Raw genomic sequence first — 15291 nt, forward strand, 5'->3', positions numbered from 1 at the left:
CAATAAACAATAATATTCCAGCCACTTCCCAAGGAATAAGCTATTAAATAATGAGCATGTTATTTAAACTTTTGTTTTATTGTTGCTGTAACTGTTGTTTGGATTGTTAACGATAATGAAAGGAAACTTAGGAGAAACACAATTAAACAACCGTGTTTTTATTAGCCTTGCTATTTTTAATTATCTTTATTTATTTTAAACCTGTAGACAGCATTAAATAAGAAGATATATTACTTTGCAAAAGAATCCAATTAAAGTTTAGTGTTTACATTTGTTGCAGAAACCTTTCTTTGCAACCATTGAATGATTTGTCCTGGGACGAGTCCAGGGTAGCGCTAATGGCTAATCCTTGGACTACCAGCCTAAAGTTTGGCGGTTTGAACCTACCAGAGGCGGCTGGAAAGAAAGCCATGGCCATCTGCTTTTAGGTCACAACCTTGAAAACTCTGCCGAGCAGTTCTACTCTGCACACATGGGGTCTCACCAAGCTGGAATCCACTCCATGGCAACTAATAGTAACAAAACAGGCGCAGCTGAGAGTCCGATTGTAGCACAGAAAGAACTACGAATCCCAGAATGCCTTTCTCACCATCTTTTCCGCGAGAATTCCGGAAGGCGATATCAACCAATCCCTTCATGGAGAATCTATGCTATCAGCCAATCAGAAGGTGAGTCGCTGCCCGAAGGCGGGTGGCGGGAGGCAGTCAGATTTGAAATCGGAAAATTGGGACGGTTGCCGGAGCGAGGTCTGGGGATCGTATGTTAACCCGGTCTGTTGTAGCGAAGGCCACGGCGCTCAGGCCTGACAGTGAAGGTGCGGGTGATGGGAGTTGAGCTGGGCTCCTTGATCCGCCTGTCACGATAGAGGCTTGGGGGCGTGGTGTGTGTTTTCGGAGGCGGTGTCTGTGAAGTGGGGCGTCTGGAGCTTTCTGGGCCTCTGGACCTCGCGCAATGGGCAGCAGCAAGGCGGAAGGATTCTGGGTTTCACTGAACAACGTGTCTGTGGCCTTCCTAGGGGATGTTTTAGGTCATTGAAAGGTTTAGGCATCACAAGGGAACTGGTGGGACCATATCCTTTGGTAGGGGTGAGGCACCCGGGACCTGGAGATCCAGGCTGGAATCAAAAAGTGTCATTTGGAAGGGGCTTGGAAGTCACCAATTTTAGTTGTGCATAAACGGAGTAAGAGTCGTTTCTCCCAGGTCATAAAGGGTGTGAGTGTCCTGTGTGATTCCACTCACCCTAGGAGGTAAGGGTGTCCTGGATTCTAGCTGCACATTAACCACAATTAAGCCCCAAGTGGCTTCATCTACCTTGGAATATCTAGAGTTGAAGGTAAATTGTTAACCATTTTCTAGCAAATATCAAACTACCAAATTGATTGGAATATGTGGTTGGTTTGATTTCAGTAAATCTTAAAAAAATATAATGCGTGTTCTCTTTGTTTTGTAGTATTGTCTTACAAGATGATAGAGGACGAACTGGGACAATTCGATAAAAGCATAAATGAATTTTGGAATAAATTCATAAATACTGTCAGTGACACCTCCTGTCAGATGGTGGGACTGAGAGATGCCTACAAGGACTCCATGAAAGCATTTGCAGGTACCAAAAGCAAACTTGTAACATGCTGTTTTTTGCTGTTTTTGTTTTTGTTTGCTTTTCGGTGTTATTTCAGCTGAATTGAAACTTCAATTTCTCTTTCAGAAAAGTTGTCTGTAAAATTAAAGGAAGAAGACCGAATGATTGAGATGTTTCTGGAATATCAAAATCGTATGTGACAAACTATTTTCCAGGTTTTTTTTTTTCATTAAACATTTTTATTCTAAAATCCCTCACTGAAGGAAAAGAATGTACAATGTGTGTGTATATATGTAATGTGTATATATATATATATATACATATACTATGAGTGAAAAATCGACTTGTTGCCTCTCAGCAACAACCGAAGCAACAAAAAAAACCAAACCTATTGCCGTGGAGTCAATTCCGACTCATAGCGACCCTGTAGGACAGAATAGAACTGCCCCATTGGGTTTCCAAGGCTGTAAATCTTTATGGAAGCAGACTGCCACATCTTTCTCCAGCAGATCGGCTGGTGGGTTCCATTGCCAGCCTTTTGGTTAGCAGCTGAGTGCTTAATCGCTGCACCACCAGGGCTCCTTCCCAACAACAACATATGTAAAAAATAGTAAATGTTTATGTACCCACCACCCAGCTTAAGAAATAGAACGTCCTATTTTATACCACCCTCTTTTCCCACCATCCAGAACTAACTTGTCAATATTTTGTTTAGTGTTGAACGTTACATAGATGGCATAATATCATATATGTTCTCTTCCTTTTATTACTCGACTTTGTATTTGTGAGATTCATTCCTGCTAATGTATAAATGCAAATTTGTTTTCTCATTGGAAATCACAGATCGGGTATTGAAAAGATGGAGCTCACTCAGCTCTTTGGGGTAGTTATTACAGTACTCTGTTCTTCTCCCCATATTTTTACTACCCTTTTGCCTTTTCTACCACCCACCCAATTGGCCGCAGCATCAGTAGCTTTTATTGAATTCTCACACAAAAGCCACAAGCCGGTGGCTACAGTCCAGATTCCACTGGAGACAGTCACTTTAGTGGCACAGTATTTTAAACAATATTAAATTGAAATGCTTTTACACAGGGCATGTGATCTTTCATTTGCCACAGTCTCCAATACTCTTTTGCCTGGCCTTGCCCACTTTACTCATTGTCTAGCCCCTGAAGGCATTAGAGTTTGCAGTCCCTGGTAGATTATTATAATAGACTTTTACCTGTGTTTACTTTCTAAGCTGCCCTGAAGCTTCCATACCCTCTTGTAGCTCCTCTCACCGCCTTCTGCGTAACCATAAGCCAAAAGAGAAACCTCTTTTGTTTGGAGGTGCATGTGTATGATAGACTGATATTGAGTTTGGGTCCTTTAAACACTCTTAGTTTGTAGGATCCCTAGGGATTAGAAAATTAAGCTTGAAACTGTCAGCTTTTAATACTGTGAATCTCAAAGTATGCTCTTAAAGATTATAGTGTGAAGGTGTACTCTAAATAGTCTGAAAACATTATCAGTATTTTTCTTTTAAAAAGTCAGTTTATACTTGAACAGAAGTATAGTGTACTTAAGATTAATTAATTCAGTGAACATGTGACTGCTGATTTGCCAAGCACAGAGGAAACAACTATGCATAAGGTGTGATCTGTACATGGCTCACAATTTATTAGAGGATATAGATAGGGAAACCGCAACCAAAATGCATTGTAATAGTTGCTATAGTAATAGAATGGAATAGGTACTGTATGAGCATAGAATCTGGATGGTTTGATTTTTCTAGTAAGGACTACAGAATACTTAATAGCTAACCCTTACACATATTACATACCATGTGCCAGGGCCTGTTCTAAACTCTTTGCGTATATTGACTCTGAATCCTCACAACCCTAATGATGTTTTTAATCCATTGAGACTATGTTAAGTCTAAAAGTGAATTTGCTAAATGTTGGCATCTTTGTAATTAAAAAACCCCGTTGCCGTCGAGTCGATTCCGACTCATAGCGACCCTATAGGACAGATAGAACTGCCACATAGGGTTTCCAAGGAGCGCCTGGTGGATTTGAACTGCTGACCTTTTTGTTAGCAGCCGTAGCTTTTAACCACTCTGCCACCAGGGTTTCCAACTTTATAATTAGGAGCATAAAATGTTTCTCCATATATCCAGTTCACGTAGGTGTCTCAGACAAGCTTTACAGTTTTTTTCCATACAGAACCTGCATATTTCTTGATGCAGATTGTTCCTGAATATTTTGTTACCACTGTAAATGAGATTTCCCCCTTGCTTGAAGAATGCCAGTCTTGAGAGACCCAAAGGATTCCATGCTCAGTTAAATTTGGGAAACAGATCATAATATATTTTCCTTTTGAAGATTCATGATATTCAAGTCCTCAGAAGTTCTGTGATAGATCAACTTTTTAACTTTATTTAAGAAAACATTTTCTAAAATCACTTGTCCTTGGAACATATATTTACTTGTAATTACAATACTGGAATGATATGCCAACATAGATATTTTGGTTTATTTAATATAATGCTGAAATACTGGTATTAATGGCATTTTATTTGAAAGTGTTCAGATTTCATTTACATATTAGTAAGGTGAAATAATTCAATTCTGAAATTCACAAACACATTATACAGTGCCCCCTGGCTCTGCTTCTTTTACCACAGTACTCTCTGCTTGATAGTTCTTGGGCTTTAAGTCCCTTCCTGCCCTGTTTACCTTGATTCCTACTTTTGGGACCACTGTCTCTGTGGTCACCATGAGTCAGAATCCACTTGATGGCAACTGATTTTGGCCTCTGGGCAGCGGGCCCTACGTAGCAGCGGTTTGTATCTGGTATCTGGTTTTCATCCAATGGAGGAAGGGTGGTCCTGCCAGTGTTAGTCCCTTTCTCAGCTGAGAGCTCTGCTCTCTTCAGCGGCTTCCTTTGGCCAGGTTTATGCACAGGCTTGGTTTTTGTTTTGAGTGTATGCAAGGGGTAGTTACAGAAACTGAATGGTTAAGAGGGCTTGTGGGGATGGTGACAGAGATATGGGGAGGGCAGCCGGGGTGTAGGGATTAGAGCCAAGAAGGGCAAATGAGGTACTGACCAGTATCTGAGATAACTACAAAAGCACCAGCATTGCAGTGATTAAAAGTAGCATGGAATAGCAAAAATCAATATTGCAGTCACTAATATCACTAATGTAGGGTCTCTATGAGTTGGAATCAACTCGACGGTGGTGGGTTTGGTTTTTTTAATATCAGCAGATATATTATTCTCACCTGTGTATTAATTACTGGTGTTATTTATGAAAGCTATCAATTTTGCAGTATTTAGTACCACACATTATTACACATTTTCAGTAGATTTTTCTGAGTGTTCTAGGTAGGTGTCTGTAGTCTACACATAATGAAAATTGTCTTTTCCCTTCCAGGAGTTTTACTGGTTACGTGTCCTGTGTTGGTCAGAAAGTTCTAGAGGAATATTGAATAATGATGATAGTAGGCACCCTTGTTTTATTTCTTTTGCAAATGCCTCTTAGTGTTTCACTTTAAGTATATTGGAAGGTTTGGAAGATTTTTGTTTTGTTTCTGTTATGCTAAAGAAATATCCTTCTTCTTTAGTTTAACAACCTGTATCAGAAGTAGGTTCTGAATTTATAAAAAATAACTATTTAACACCTATTTTCCTAATATTACACCTTCGCTATATATCCTTACAATAAACCATATTTGCTCTTAGTGGATTATTTTTAATGTAATTAATATTTTATTAAGCATTTTTACACCTATTTTTTAACGTAAGCTTATATGCTGTGAAGGGGGCAGTGCTGTCTTAATTGAATTTAGTTTCAGCATTATTCTAACTTTATAAAATAAATCTTTATAAAAATAATCCTTTTTTTCTCCCTCCTTCCCTCCTTTTTCTTCCCTTCTTCCATTTTTCCTTCCCTTTGATATGTTCCAGAATAGTTTATATAGCATTAGAATGAGCTGTTTCTTCAAAGCATTGTGTAAAGCCATCTCGAGAGTTTAGTTGTCTTTGGTGGTGGGTTTTATTTTTGAAGTTACTTAGAGAGGGGAACTGCAGGCGGTCATTGAGCTTCTAGTTTTCTACTTCTTGGTTTAATTTGGTATTCTTAGTTTAAAAAGCACTTCTGTCTCCTCATTTTTGTTTTCAAAGACAAGCAAGAGAGAATAGATTAGGATTTTTTTTTTTCTTTTTGTTCTTGTACCATTTTTGAATCACAAGGAAATGCTTATCAATCAAAATTTTCTCTACTAAACTTACGAAAGTCAATGAATTTTGGGTTTTTATTTATCATAGATACATGATGGAGAGCAAAGCATATATGTTCTAGCTGATACCTTGTGCTTCTTACAGAGATCTGCAGGCAGAATAAGCTCATTCAGGAAAAAAAAGATAACTTGTTAAAGTCGGTTGCTGAAGTAAAATGCAAAAAGCAGGAGATAGAAGTACTGGCTGCAAATATCCAGGCTCTTAAGGAAGAATATGCTAAGAAGAAGGAAAGTGAGTTTTCATATCAGTTCGTGTTAACCTTAATTTCCAAAGTGGTGACAATTCACAATTATGTACATCTTACCTGCTCTTACCTGTATCTTACCTGTACATCATTGCTGAAACTGGATAACATACCTCAGAGTCTAGCCAGCCACTCATCTTTGCAAGGTGTCAGTGAAGTTAGCTAAGTGAGTTATTTTGTTTTATTTAAAGGGCCTCCTCCTTTGATTTCTAATACAACCAGAGTAATAATGACATTGATATGGGCGTTTAATAAAGTAGAATGGGAGACAGTTTCACTAAATAAGATTTGCCTGGACAAACTATCGTGTAATTTATGTAACAAATATATAGTGACCACACATTCCCTGCCAGGAACTATTAAGCTCTCTCATTATGCTGCAAAGTCTCTTTCATATTCAAATCAAATGAATGTTTCCTTTAGAAAGACACCTTGTTTGCCCACAAAGTGATCAATTTTTAAATCTCTTGAAAATAGCAAAGCTTGTTTTGTTAGTTCTTTTTCTCACAGAGTTTTTGTCTGGGGCTATGTTGTGAAATTATTTTTCTCATCTGCTAAGTATTACTTACAGAATATTGTGCTAACTTTAAAAAAGTTCTTAAAATATCATGAAATAAGGCTGACTTCTCATGTGAAATAGTTATGCTTAAAAAAATTTTTTTCCAATAAAACAAATGGTATATCCTTCGCTAACCAGAAAAAGCAAATAGTATAAAAGAAGTCTTTCTGTTTCTATGCTAGCCATGCCAATCCCTGGCCTATTTATTCATAGTGCTACATAATAAAATAGAATAAAACCCTAGCTACCCGTACATATTTTCTTACCCAGTTTTTTATTCCAACTTGAATGAACAGAAGCCGTTTTTGCTAATTGGCAAAGGTAGAAACTGAATAAACATAAGCAGATTCTTTTGTCTGGCATCATTTTTATAGTTTTCAAGATTTTTTTTTTTTTAATTAAATGAGCATTAATTGAGTGTTATTTAAAATATTTGATACCATGTTTTCTTTTTTAAAATCATAGCTATATCCACTGCTAACAAAGCTATTGAAGAGAGGCTGAAAAGACTTCAGAAATCTGAAGACTTGTATAAATCTCGTCTTGGACTAGAAATTCGAAAAATTTATGGTGAGTATATTAACAAATATATGAGGTTAAAAAGGTATGTCTTTTCCTAAGCAGAGGAGAATTTTAAAAATATTTTCAACTGAAATAATGACCATATTATTAACTAGAGAATAGGTAGAAATCATAAAAATTTTTATCATCCTAACATAATTACTGATGCTTTGGTTATTTATCATCCAGTATTTTAATTAATGTATTTTTGGCATGGTATCAATGGGCAAATTTTTGTCCCTTGTGCTTACTTGGTATTGTATCATTAGCATTTCTCCAGTTGCTATAGCCTTCATAATAAGTTTTAAAATGGTGGTGTAATAATTCATTCTTTTAACATAGCATAATTTCTTTAGTCTTCTATCTCTTGTTTGACACATGTATTGCTTCTAACTTTGCATTTGGGTTCTGTCAGTTTTCAGTTTTAGAAATACTACAGGGCACACAGATGTCTCCATTTTTTGTATTATTTTCACAGAATTACTGTTAGAGAGGAATTACTGTCTTAAAGGATATAAATATTTTGTGACTCTTATGTGTATGTATGTCAATTTACAGCAATACCTATTGTGTCAGGGGTCTTTAAGACCACCCCCAGGTTTAATGATCCCCCAGGAGGACTTATAGGACTCATCAGATAGTCGTATTCATGGATAAGATTTATTGCAGCAAAAGGATACAAAACAAAATCAGCAAAGAGAAAAGCTGCCTGGGTAATACCAGGCGAAAGCTTCCTGTCCCAGTGGAGTCACACAGGATGTCCTTCACAGCATTGAATTGTGACAAAACGTGAAGTATTGTCTACCAGGGAAGCTTATTAGAGACTCAGTACTCCAGGTTTTTATTGTGGGTTGGTTATGTAGGCACACTTCTGCCAGGTAGCCAAATTCCAGACTCTAAGAAGGAAAGAAGGTGTTCAGCATAAACCACTTAACCATTTAAACCATTTAGGCACAGTAAACTACCCTTATCAGTTAGGGAATAGTGGGAACACTCCTGAAATCCAAGTTCCCAGATGTCAGCTGTGCAGAAAAGAGTTAACATTTCAGGCCTGATTGCTTGTACTTAGAAAAAGGCCTGCTTATAAGGTTGGCCCTTGGTTGGTGTCTGGAAACTTGGACTTTGTGAGGTTCCCAATCCCCTAATGGAGAAGAGTGTCTCACTGGCCTAAACTTTTACGCAAGTAATATGTATATGCTGAATACCTGCTGTCTTAGTCATCTAGTGCTGCCATAACAGAAATACCACAAGTGGATGGTTTTAACGAAGAGAAATTTATTTCCTCACAGTCAAAGTAGGCTAAAAGTCCAAATTCAGGGCGTCAGCTCCAGGGGAAGGCTTTTTCTCTCTGTCGGCCTTCTTCTCTTCAGTGTTCCCCCGGACTAGGAGCTTGTCGGCGCAGGGAGCCCAGTCCAAAGGACGCGCTCTGCTCCCGGCACTGCTTTCTTGATGGTATGAGGTCCCCCGGTCTCACTGCTCACTTCTGTCTTTTGTATCTCAAGAGATTGCCTCAGGACACAATCCAGTCTTGTAGTGTCCTGCCTTACTAACACCCATCTTCCCTCATTAACATCATAGAGGCAGGTTTACAACATACAGGAAAATCACACGGTACCAGGAATCATGGCCTAGCCAAACTGATACACACATTTTTTGGGGGACATAATTCAAACCATGACACGTGTTTTCATCCTGGGAGTCTGGAATTTTGATACGTACCCAGCAGAGGCTGCCTACGTGATCACTCTTCAGTAAAAACCTTAGGCACTGAGTCTATAACAAGCTTCCCTTGTTGCTAACACTTCACATGTGGGAGAATTAAGTGATCCTATTGGAAGAGGATTCTGGAAGCTTGTGTCTGGTTTCCCTTGGACTTCACCCCATGAGTCTTTTTCGTTTGCTGATTTTACTTTGTATCCTTTTGCCTTAATAATATTATTATAGCCATGGATACAACTGTATGCTTAGTCCTGTGAGTCTTGCTTGAGAATCATTAAACCTGTGGGTCATCTTGGAGACCCCAGCACACCAGTCAAGGGCCACCCTTGCAAGCAGGCCTTTCTAAGGTTTTAAGGATAGCAGTCTCAGGCTTGCTGTGTTAACTCTTTTCCTCACACCTATTTACAATGCACGAGAGTACCCATTTTATTGTATTCTTGCCAGATTGTATTTTTTGTTTTGTTTTTTTGCTTTTGCCAGTTGACTAGTCATGAATAGAACTTTTAAAAAACATATCCATTTTGCATTTCTTTGATTACTAATGAAAAAGTGACCATTTTTTCTTAGTTGTTTACCAATTACATTTCTCCCTTTGATTGCCTGTTTGCGTCTTTTATCCATACATCTGTTGGTCTTAGTGTTTTTCCTATCACTTGGAATAAGCTTTTAATAAAAAAATATTAACCTTTAATTAGAGGAGGACATGAGATTCAACTTTGAACTTTTGATTTGGGGAGGGGTGGGATGGGGCGGGTGGCTGGGGAGTGCAGTGGTGTTTGCTTGGCCTGCTCAGCAGAATGGCTGGCGAGAGGTAGGGCAGGGCAGGCAGCCGGGGATTGCTATCTCTCCACTGCTCACAGGGTGAGGAGGGTGGCAGATGGGGCTGAGGGGAGCAGGAGAAGGGGGTGGCTTGTACTATGGTCCCTGGTGGTCAGTGTGGCTGGGATGGGGGTAGTTTATGCCACTAATCACCAAGATGGTGGGGGAGGGGAGAGTGCTCCTTTGCCCCCAGGTGAGGATGCCTGGCCACTTCCCGTTAGGTTCAGCCAGTAATCGGGACCTAGCCCTGACCAAATGCAAAGGGTGGGGGGCTATCCAGGGCGTGGTCTAGTGTCTCTCTCCTGTCCTGCTGTCTCCATATGGATCTATTACTCCATGCCTGCCAGCGCCCTAATGATCAAGGACCACCGCAGGAGAGTTGTCCTGTCTCTGGACACTGACTTCCTCCCTGCTCTGTGGATGCTGGGATCCCTGAAGCTCTTGTCCTCCTTCCTGTACTTTCCCTCCTTAGTGCCAGTTCATGTCCTGCTCACCTTGCTTCACTCTGGGTATGTCTACACAGTTTCTCTGTCTCCTATTGGGTGTTCCGTGAAGCTGCCTTCCTGTGCTCCTCACCCGGGATAGCTGCTGGCTTTGTCTCGACGTGGCCACACTGTGTGTAGCTGACTGGCAGAGCACCTCAGTTCCATGTCTCTCCTCGTTTGCTGTTTTCATTCATCTTCTTCTTCTAAACGGTGTTTGATCTTAATTCTTTATCCTTGCATTCAATGCTCATGGTTCTAGGATTGTCATCTGTAACTGTTTCACTTGGTTTCTCGGGTCTTTGCTGTAGAGGGACGGCGTGGTGGGTCTGATTAAGCCGCCATCTTGGCTCCTCCTCAACAGTCAGTTTTGATGCTTTAAAATTATTTCATTTTAAAATAGAACTTTGTCATAGCCATCAAAGTCAGGACATAATGTTTTAAGGAAGAGAAAAAACAAAATAGGCCCCTCATTTTGCCTAACTGGATATCTTATAAAATCTTTTTTCCCTGGCCCTCATCCCTCCCCCTACTATTAACAGTTTTAAAAAATCTGGTATACTGACATAATTATTTCAATTTGAAGTTGAATGTTGAACTAAACAATGTAATCTCTTTTTTTTTTTCAGGTGATAAATTGCAGTTTATATTCACTAATATTGACCCTAAGCATCCTGAGAGCCCATTTGTGTTTTCCCTGCACCTGAATGAAGCAAGGGACTATGAAGGTATCTTCATATCTCTTAACTGGCATTTAAGATTGGCATCCAAAATGTAATTTGAATCAGAAGATGAAGGAATATGAAGGAGAGTAATATTCACACAGGCTGTTGTTTCTTTTTCCGGTCTGACTTCTTGGGATATTGTCTTCTAAAGGCTGTGACTGTAGTTTCTCTTCAGAATGGCACAGTGCCACAGTGGCTGAAAAGTGTGCGAGAAGACTAAAGATCACTGCATCTTATATGCAGTTATGAATTGTCCTTCTAGAGAACTTAAAACTAAAGTGATAAAGAATATGGCTGCCAAACTGTGAATATTATTTTGTCTAAGGAGGTGAATTTTAAAATCGTCAGCATGTGATCATTTATTTTCCCCAAAATAAATTTTACAGAAATTATCCCATCCTGAAAATCCCAAACATTGATAATGAACTTAGCTATTGATTCTGCAGCATGCTAGAAGACCTCTGATTTATGGGGAATGTATATGGTAATAGTATGAACAAGAATAGAATGGAAATATATTTATCTTTTTCTTTTACTTTTTCTACTGTCCCTGTGGGAGTCCCTGGGTAGTACAAACGGTAAGGGCTCGACTACCAGCCAAAAGGTTGGTGGTTCAGACCCACCCAGAGGTGCCTTGGGAGACAGGCCTGGTGATCTGCTTCTGAAAGGTCACAGCCTTGAAAACCCTATGGAGCAGTTCTACTCTGCACACGTGGGGTCGCCATGAGTCGGAATTGACTGTACGGCAGCTAATAACAATTGCCCCTATACAAACCTGTTGCCATCTAGTCGATTCTGCTCACAGTGACCCTATAGGACAGAGTAGAACTACCTCATAGGGCTTCCAAGGACCCCTGTATAAGTAATGCTTAGTTTATAGGAACTCAGAGAAATGGTTCTCAGCTCCTATGTGATCATCTTAAAGTGTTTATAGCAGACAGACACTCAGGTGAACTGTTGAGTTGACTCTCTGATGTGACCTGGTGACTCAATTCCTATTCTCATGAAATTTATATTTTGGGATCTCATTCACATACAAATGTTCCTTATTTCTTTTTTTCTCTCTATATATAAATTTCTTCCAAGCTAATGAATACTAGATTTGGAAAAGCAAACCGCAAAAACTTTTTACTAGCTTTTCAATTTTTTCCAGATTGGATATCCTCTATTGCTACATAGTTTTATAGTATTTAATCGTTTATTAAGATGGAATCTCCAGTATCAATTCTGAACCAAACACTCTTTGCTAGTCTTTCTCTGCTATTGTCGTGGGCCTGGTTTCCTAAGCAATTGCTACCAATGAGCTGGAAATGTGTTATGGTTGTCTTTCTTCCCCTCAGCCAAAGGACAACGTTGGTGGCAGAGAAAGCTGGATCATTCTTTTTCTTTGACCACGCTCACTAAGGACTTGCTCCCAATATGTACCAGCTGGTACACTGTGTGAGGGCCATGCTGTTGTTTGTGACTTTGACTTCCATTTGATTAGTAGGCCCCATAAATACCCCTCTTGGAATAGCAACCACATTTTCTAATGACATCCATTTCACTTATAAGATTTTAGACTTTTTTCCCCATAATTGTAAATTATTAAGGGTTGGCATTGAAAGTTGTTCTTTTTTTTGACCCAGTAGCCAGAAACTAAAAGTCAGTCAGTCTGAAGTTTTGCAGAGAAAACTGGTTTAGTAGTTTAAAAAACAAACAAACAAACCCCAGTTTAAACAAAATGCATAGGTCCAAGATGCATTTCTTTGGGTAGGGCATACTGTATTACTTAGCTCATCAATCCCTTGAATGCCATTTGTTTAAACTTAAAGCAAGACTGTAGTACTTATAATTTAAATATTTAGAGATTAAAGGAAGGAAAGGCCCAAAGGGTAGTTAGGCTATGAAAATAATTTTCTATGATTTTATCATTTTATACTGAAAGCATCTCAATAAAATGGAATTGAAGTTCAAATTCGATGACAGCATCTAAACTAGAAATACTCTCCCACAAAAAAATCTTATTCAAATTGTCTTCATCTTTTCTTCTAGTGTTGGATAGTTCTCCCCATCTTGAGTGCCTGGCAGAATTTCAAGAGAATTTAAGGAAGACCAACAACTTTTCAGCCTTTCTTGCCAATGTTCGGAAAGCTTTTATGGCTATGGTTTATAATTAATGCATAAATAGTAATAAAAACTGTTTCTTTTTCTTCTCTATCATGTCTCTTTTAAAAAGAATTGTCACTATCCATCATCTGCCTATAATTCTTTCCTATTTTTGTAATATTTCTGTGTAGTGTATTTCTTTCAGTTATTTTTATTAAACAGGAAAAAAGTATGAAGGGATATGTGCCCTTTTAAGATGAGAGATAATTAATATATTGTATGCTTTTTTTTTTTAATGACAGGCATGGGTAGTTTATAGAAGCACTAGGAGTGGGAATTTGTACAACCAGCCCTGTGTTTCAGTGATCTCCAAGCTTTTGCAGGTCATAGACCAGAATATTAAAAAATTAAAAGGGTAGATCCAACCTAGGGTTGTCAATTGTTTTAATGTTCTTGACAAAATAAGTATTACTGTCTACTATCATCCTAGTGTCATAAAAGAAAGAATGGTTTTATCTCACACTGAGGGGGATGTACAGTTAGAGTAAAGGACAGTCCTTCACATCAGAAGAAAGTTGGCAGTATTCTACCAAGAGCCAGGGAAAAAAATATATTTTTGAAAATCCAAATGCAGAAAATTTATGACTAATTCCCATTTCATGATATTTATACCATTTAATTGTGATCTGGATATAAGTTTGTCATCTTGGGAGTTTATATTCAGCACAGACTAGACCTCAAATGTCAACTTGTTATAAAATTTTCTTCTTGTTACTGTCTTTTCCTTGTGAATTTGGTTATACTTAGATAAGCTGGCCATAGTGGAAGCCGTGTAATACTGTTTTGGGATATCTTAGGCACGCCTAAAAGCCACGGAACAATGTCCTCCATGCCTACAGGTGCTTCTCTTGCCTTCTCCCTGAATATCCTGGAAAAAAAGTTTAGGCCAGTTGCCAAGTTAGTGAGAGTAGGAAAGGAGCTTCAAAGAACTTTCAGTTGCCACGCATGCCTAGGACTGGGCCCAAGGCCCTGCTACTGTATATAGCAGCCAAATTTATCTGAGAAGAATGCTATGAACTGGTAAAGATGTCATCACTGACCCACACCAGTGTGCAGGCCAGCTTTTAGGTATTCTCTGCAGAGATAAAAGGCTGATGCACTGCACTAGAGTTTAGTGCGTGCACTATTTATGATAGGGTGTTGGCAAAGAATACTGAATATACCATGGAATGCCAGAAGAACGAACGAATCCGTCTTAGCAGAAATACAACCACAATACTCCTTATAAGTGAAGATAGCGAGACTTGAAATCAGGAATATTTTCTATCTTGATCTACTCTGAAAATCAATTAAAACCCTATGGATCACAATGGTCTGATCTACAACTGATCATGCGGATGGCGCGGGACCAGGCAGCGTTTAGTTCTCTTGTGCATGGGTTCACCATGAGTTGGGGGCCAACTCAACAGCAGCTATGGAAAACGACAGCAAAGATGACAAAACAGCCACAGATCTCAGAGAAGTTGTGCACAGAGTATCTGGCTTTTAGAATGGGGTGGCTCATTGGGAATAGTCTCTAGGTATGTAGACGGCAGTGATCAACCCAGGTCTGTACCGGAATGGTGAAAGGGAAGCCTATTAACTTGTGCATAAGTCTTTATCTGTTCAAATACAAAGGCCTTAATTTTTGAGATTTATTATCTACCAACCTGGGAATATTCTGGACCATATATCATATAATAGCTTAAATTTTAAAGGTGCTGTGTTAGGAAAATTACACTTTGGATGATTAATAATACATATGAAAGGCAAACGAAGCTATCCTATTAAATTACTCTTTTACACACTGTATTTAAGACAGTACGTCATAAAAATGAACTAACAATTTTAAGCATTTAAAATCTTCCCAATGTGGAAATAAAGCATATGGAGATAAGAGATTTTCTTAAACGGGAAAAAATATGCACAAATAGTAAAACTGATTGCAATGGAATCCAAATAGGGTCAACTAATCTATTCCACATTTTGTAATAAAATGGAACAATGAGATCTTTAAAATTAAAGTCAATCACTAAAAGAATCAGCACAAAATCTGTTACATTGTTCTAAAGGATTTAAAGTTTCAATTTCCAGTCTAATGAGAATTAGAAAATGTTGCTTCTCTTCCAGTTCAAAGAATTCCTGTACAGAGACAATTATGTTTTAATTTGAGTCACAACAGTGAGTTGCCT

At 38.7% G+C, this 15291-nt stretch overlaps 1 protein-coding gene across 1 annotated transcript; it reads left to right on the forward strand.

The window, feature by feature from the left end:
• The first annotated feature begins 1452 nt into the window (after positions 1-1452).
• Positions 1453-13172, forward strand: SPC25 (SPC25 component of NDC80 kinetochore complex). Its single transcript, XM_004375549.3, has 6 exons — positions 1453-1603; positions 1706-1771; positions 5948-6094; positions 7132-7236; positions 10877-10975; positions 13007-13172. The coding sequence occupies exons 1-6, from the start codon at positions 1465-1467 to the stop codon at positions 13129-13131; spliced, it is 681 nt and encodes a 226-aa protein (XP_004375606.1). The 5' UTR covers positions 1453-1464; the 3' UTR covers positions 13132-13172.
• Positions 13173-15291: the final 2119 nt, after the last annotated feature.

Source organism: Trichechus manatus, unplaced genomic scaffold (genome assembly GCF_000243295.1).
Source record: "Trichechus manatus latirostris isolate Lorelei unplaced genomic scaffold, TriManLat1.0 scaffold00037, whole genome shotgun sequence".
Taxonomy (NCBI): domain Eukaryota; kingdom Metazoa; phylum Chordata; class Mammalia; order Sirenia; family Trichechidae; genus Trichechus; species Trichechus manatus.

What these genes read in the sequence shown, in the direction of transcription:
- SPC25 (XM_004375549.3), top strand. Translation starts at nt 1,465, where the DNA reads ATGATAGAGGACGAACTGGGACAATTCGATAAAAGCATAAATGAATTT. An exon ending in CTCCATGAAAGCATTTGCAG is followed by an intron (nt 1,604 to 1,705) that starts GTACCAAAAGCA and finishes TTTCTCTTTCAG; the next exon opens with AAAAGTTGTCTGTAAAATTA. An exon ending in TGAAGCAAGGGACTATGAAG is followed by an intron (nt 10,976 to 13,006) that starts GTATCTTCATAT and finishes CTTTTCTTCTAG; the next exon opens with TGTTGGATAGTTCTCCCCAT.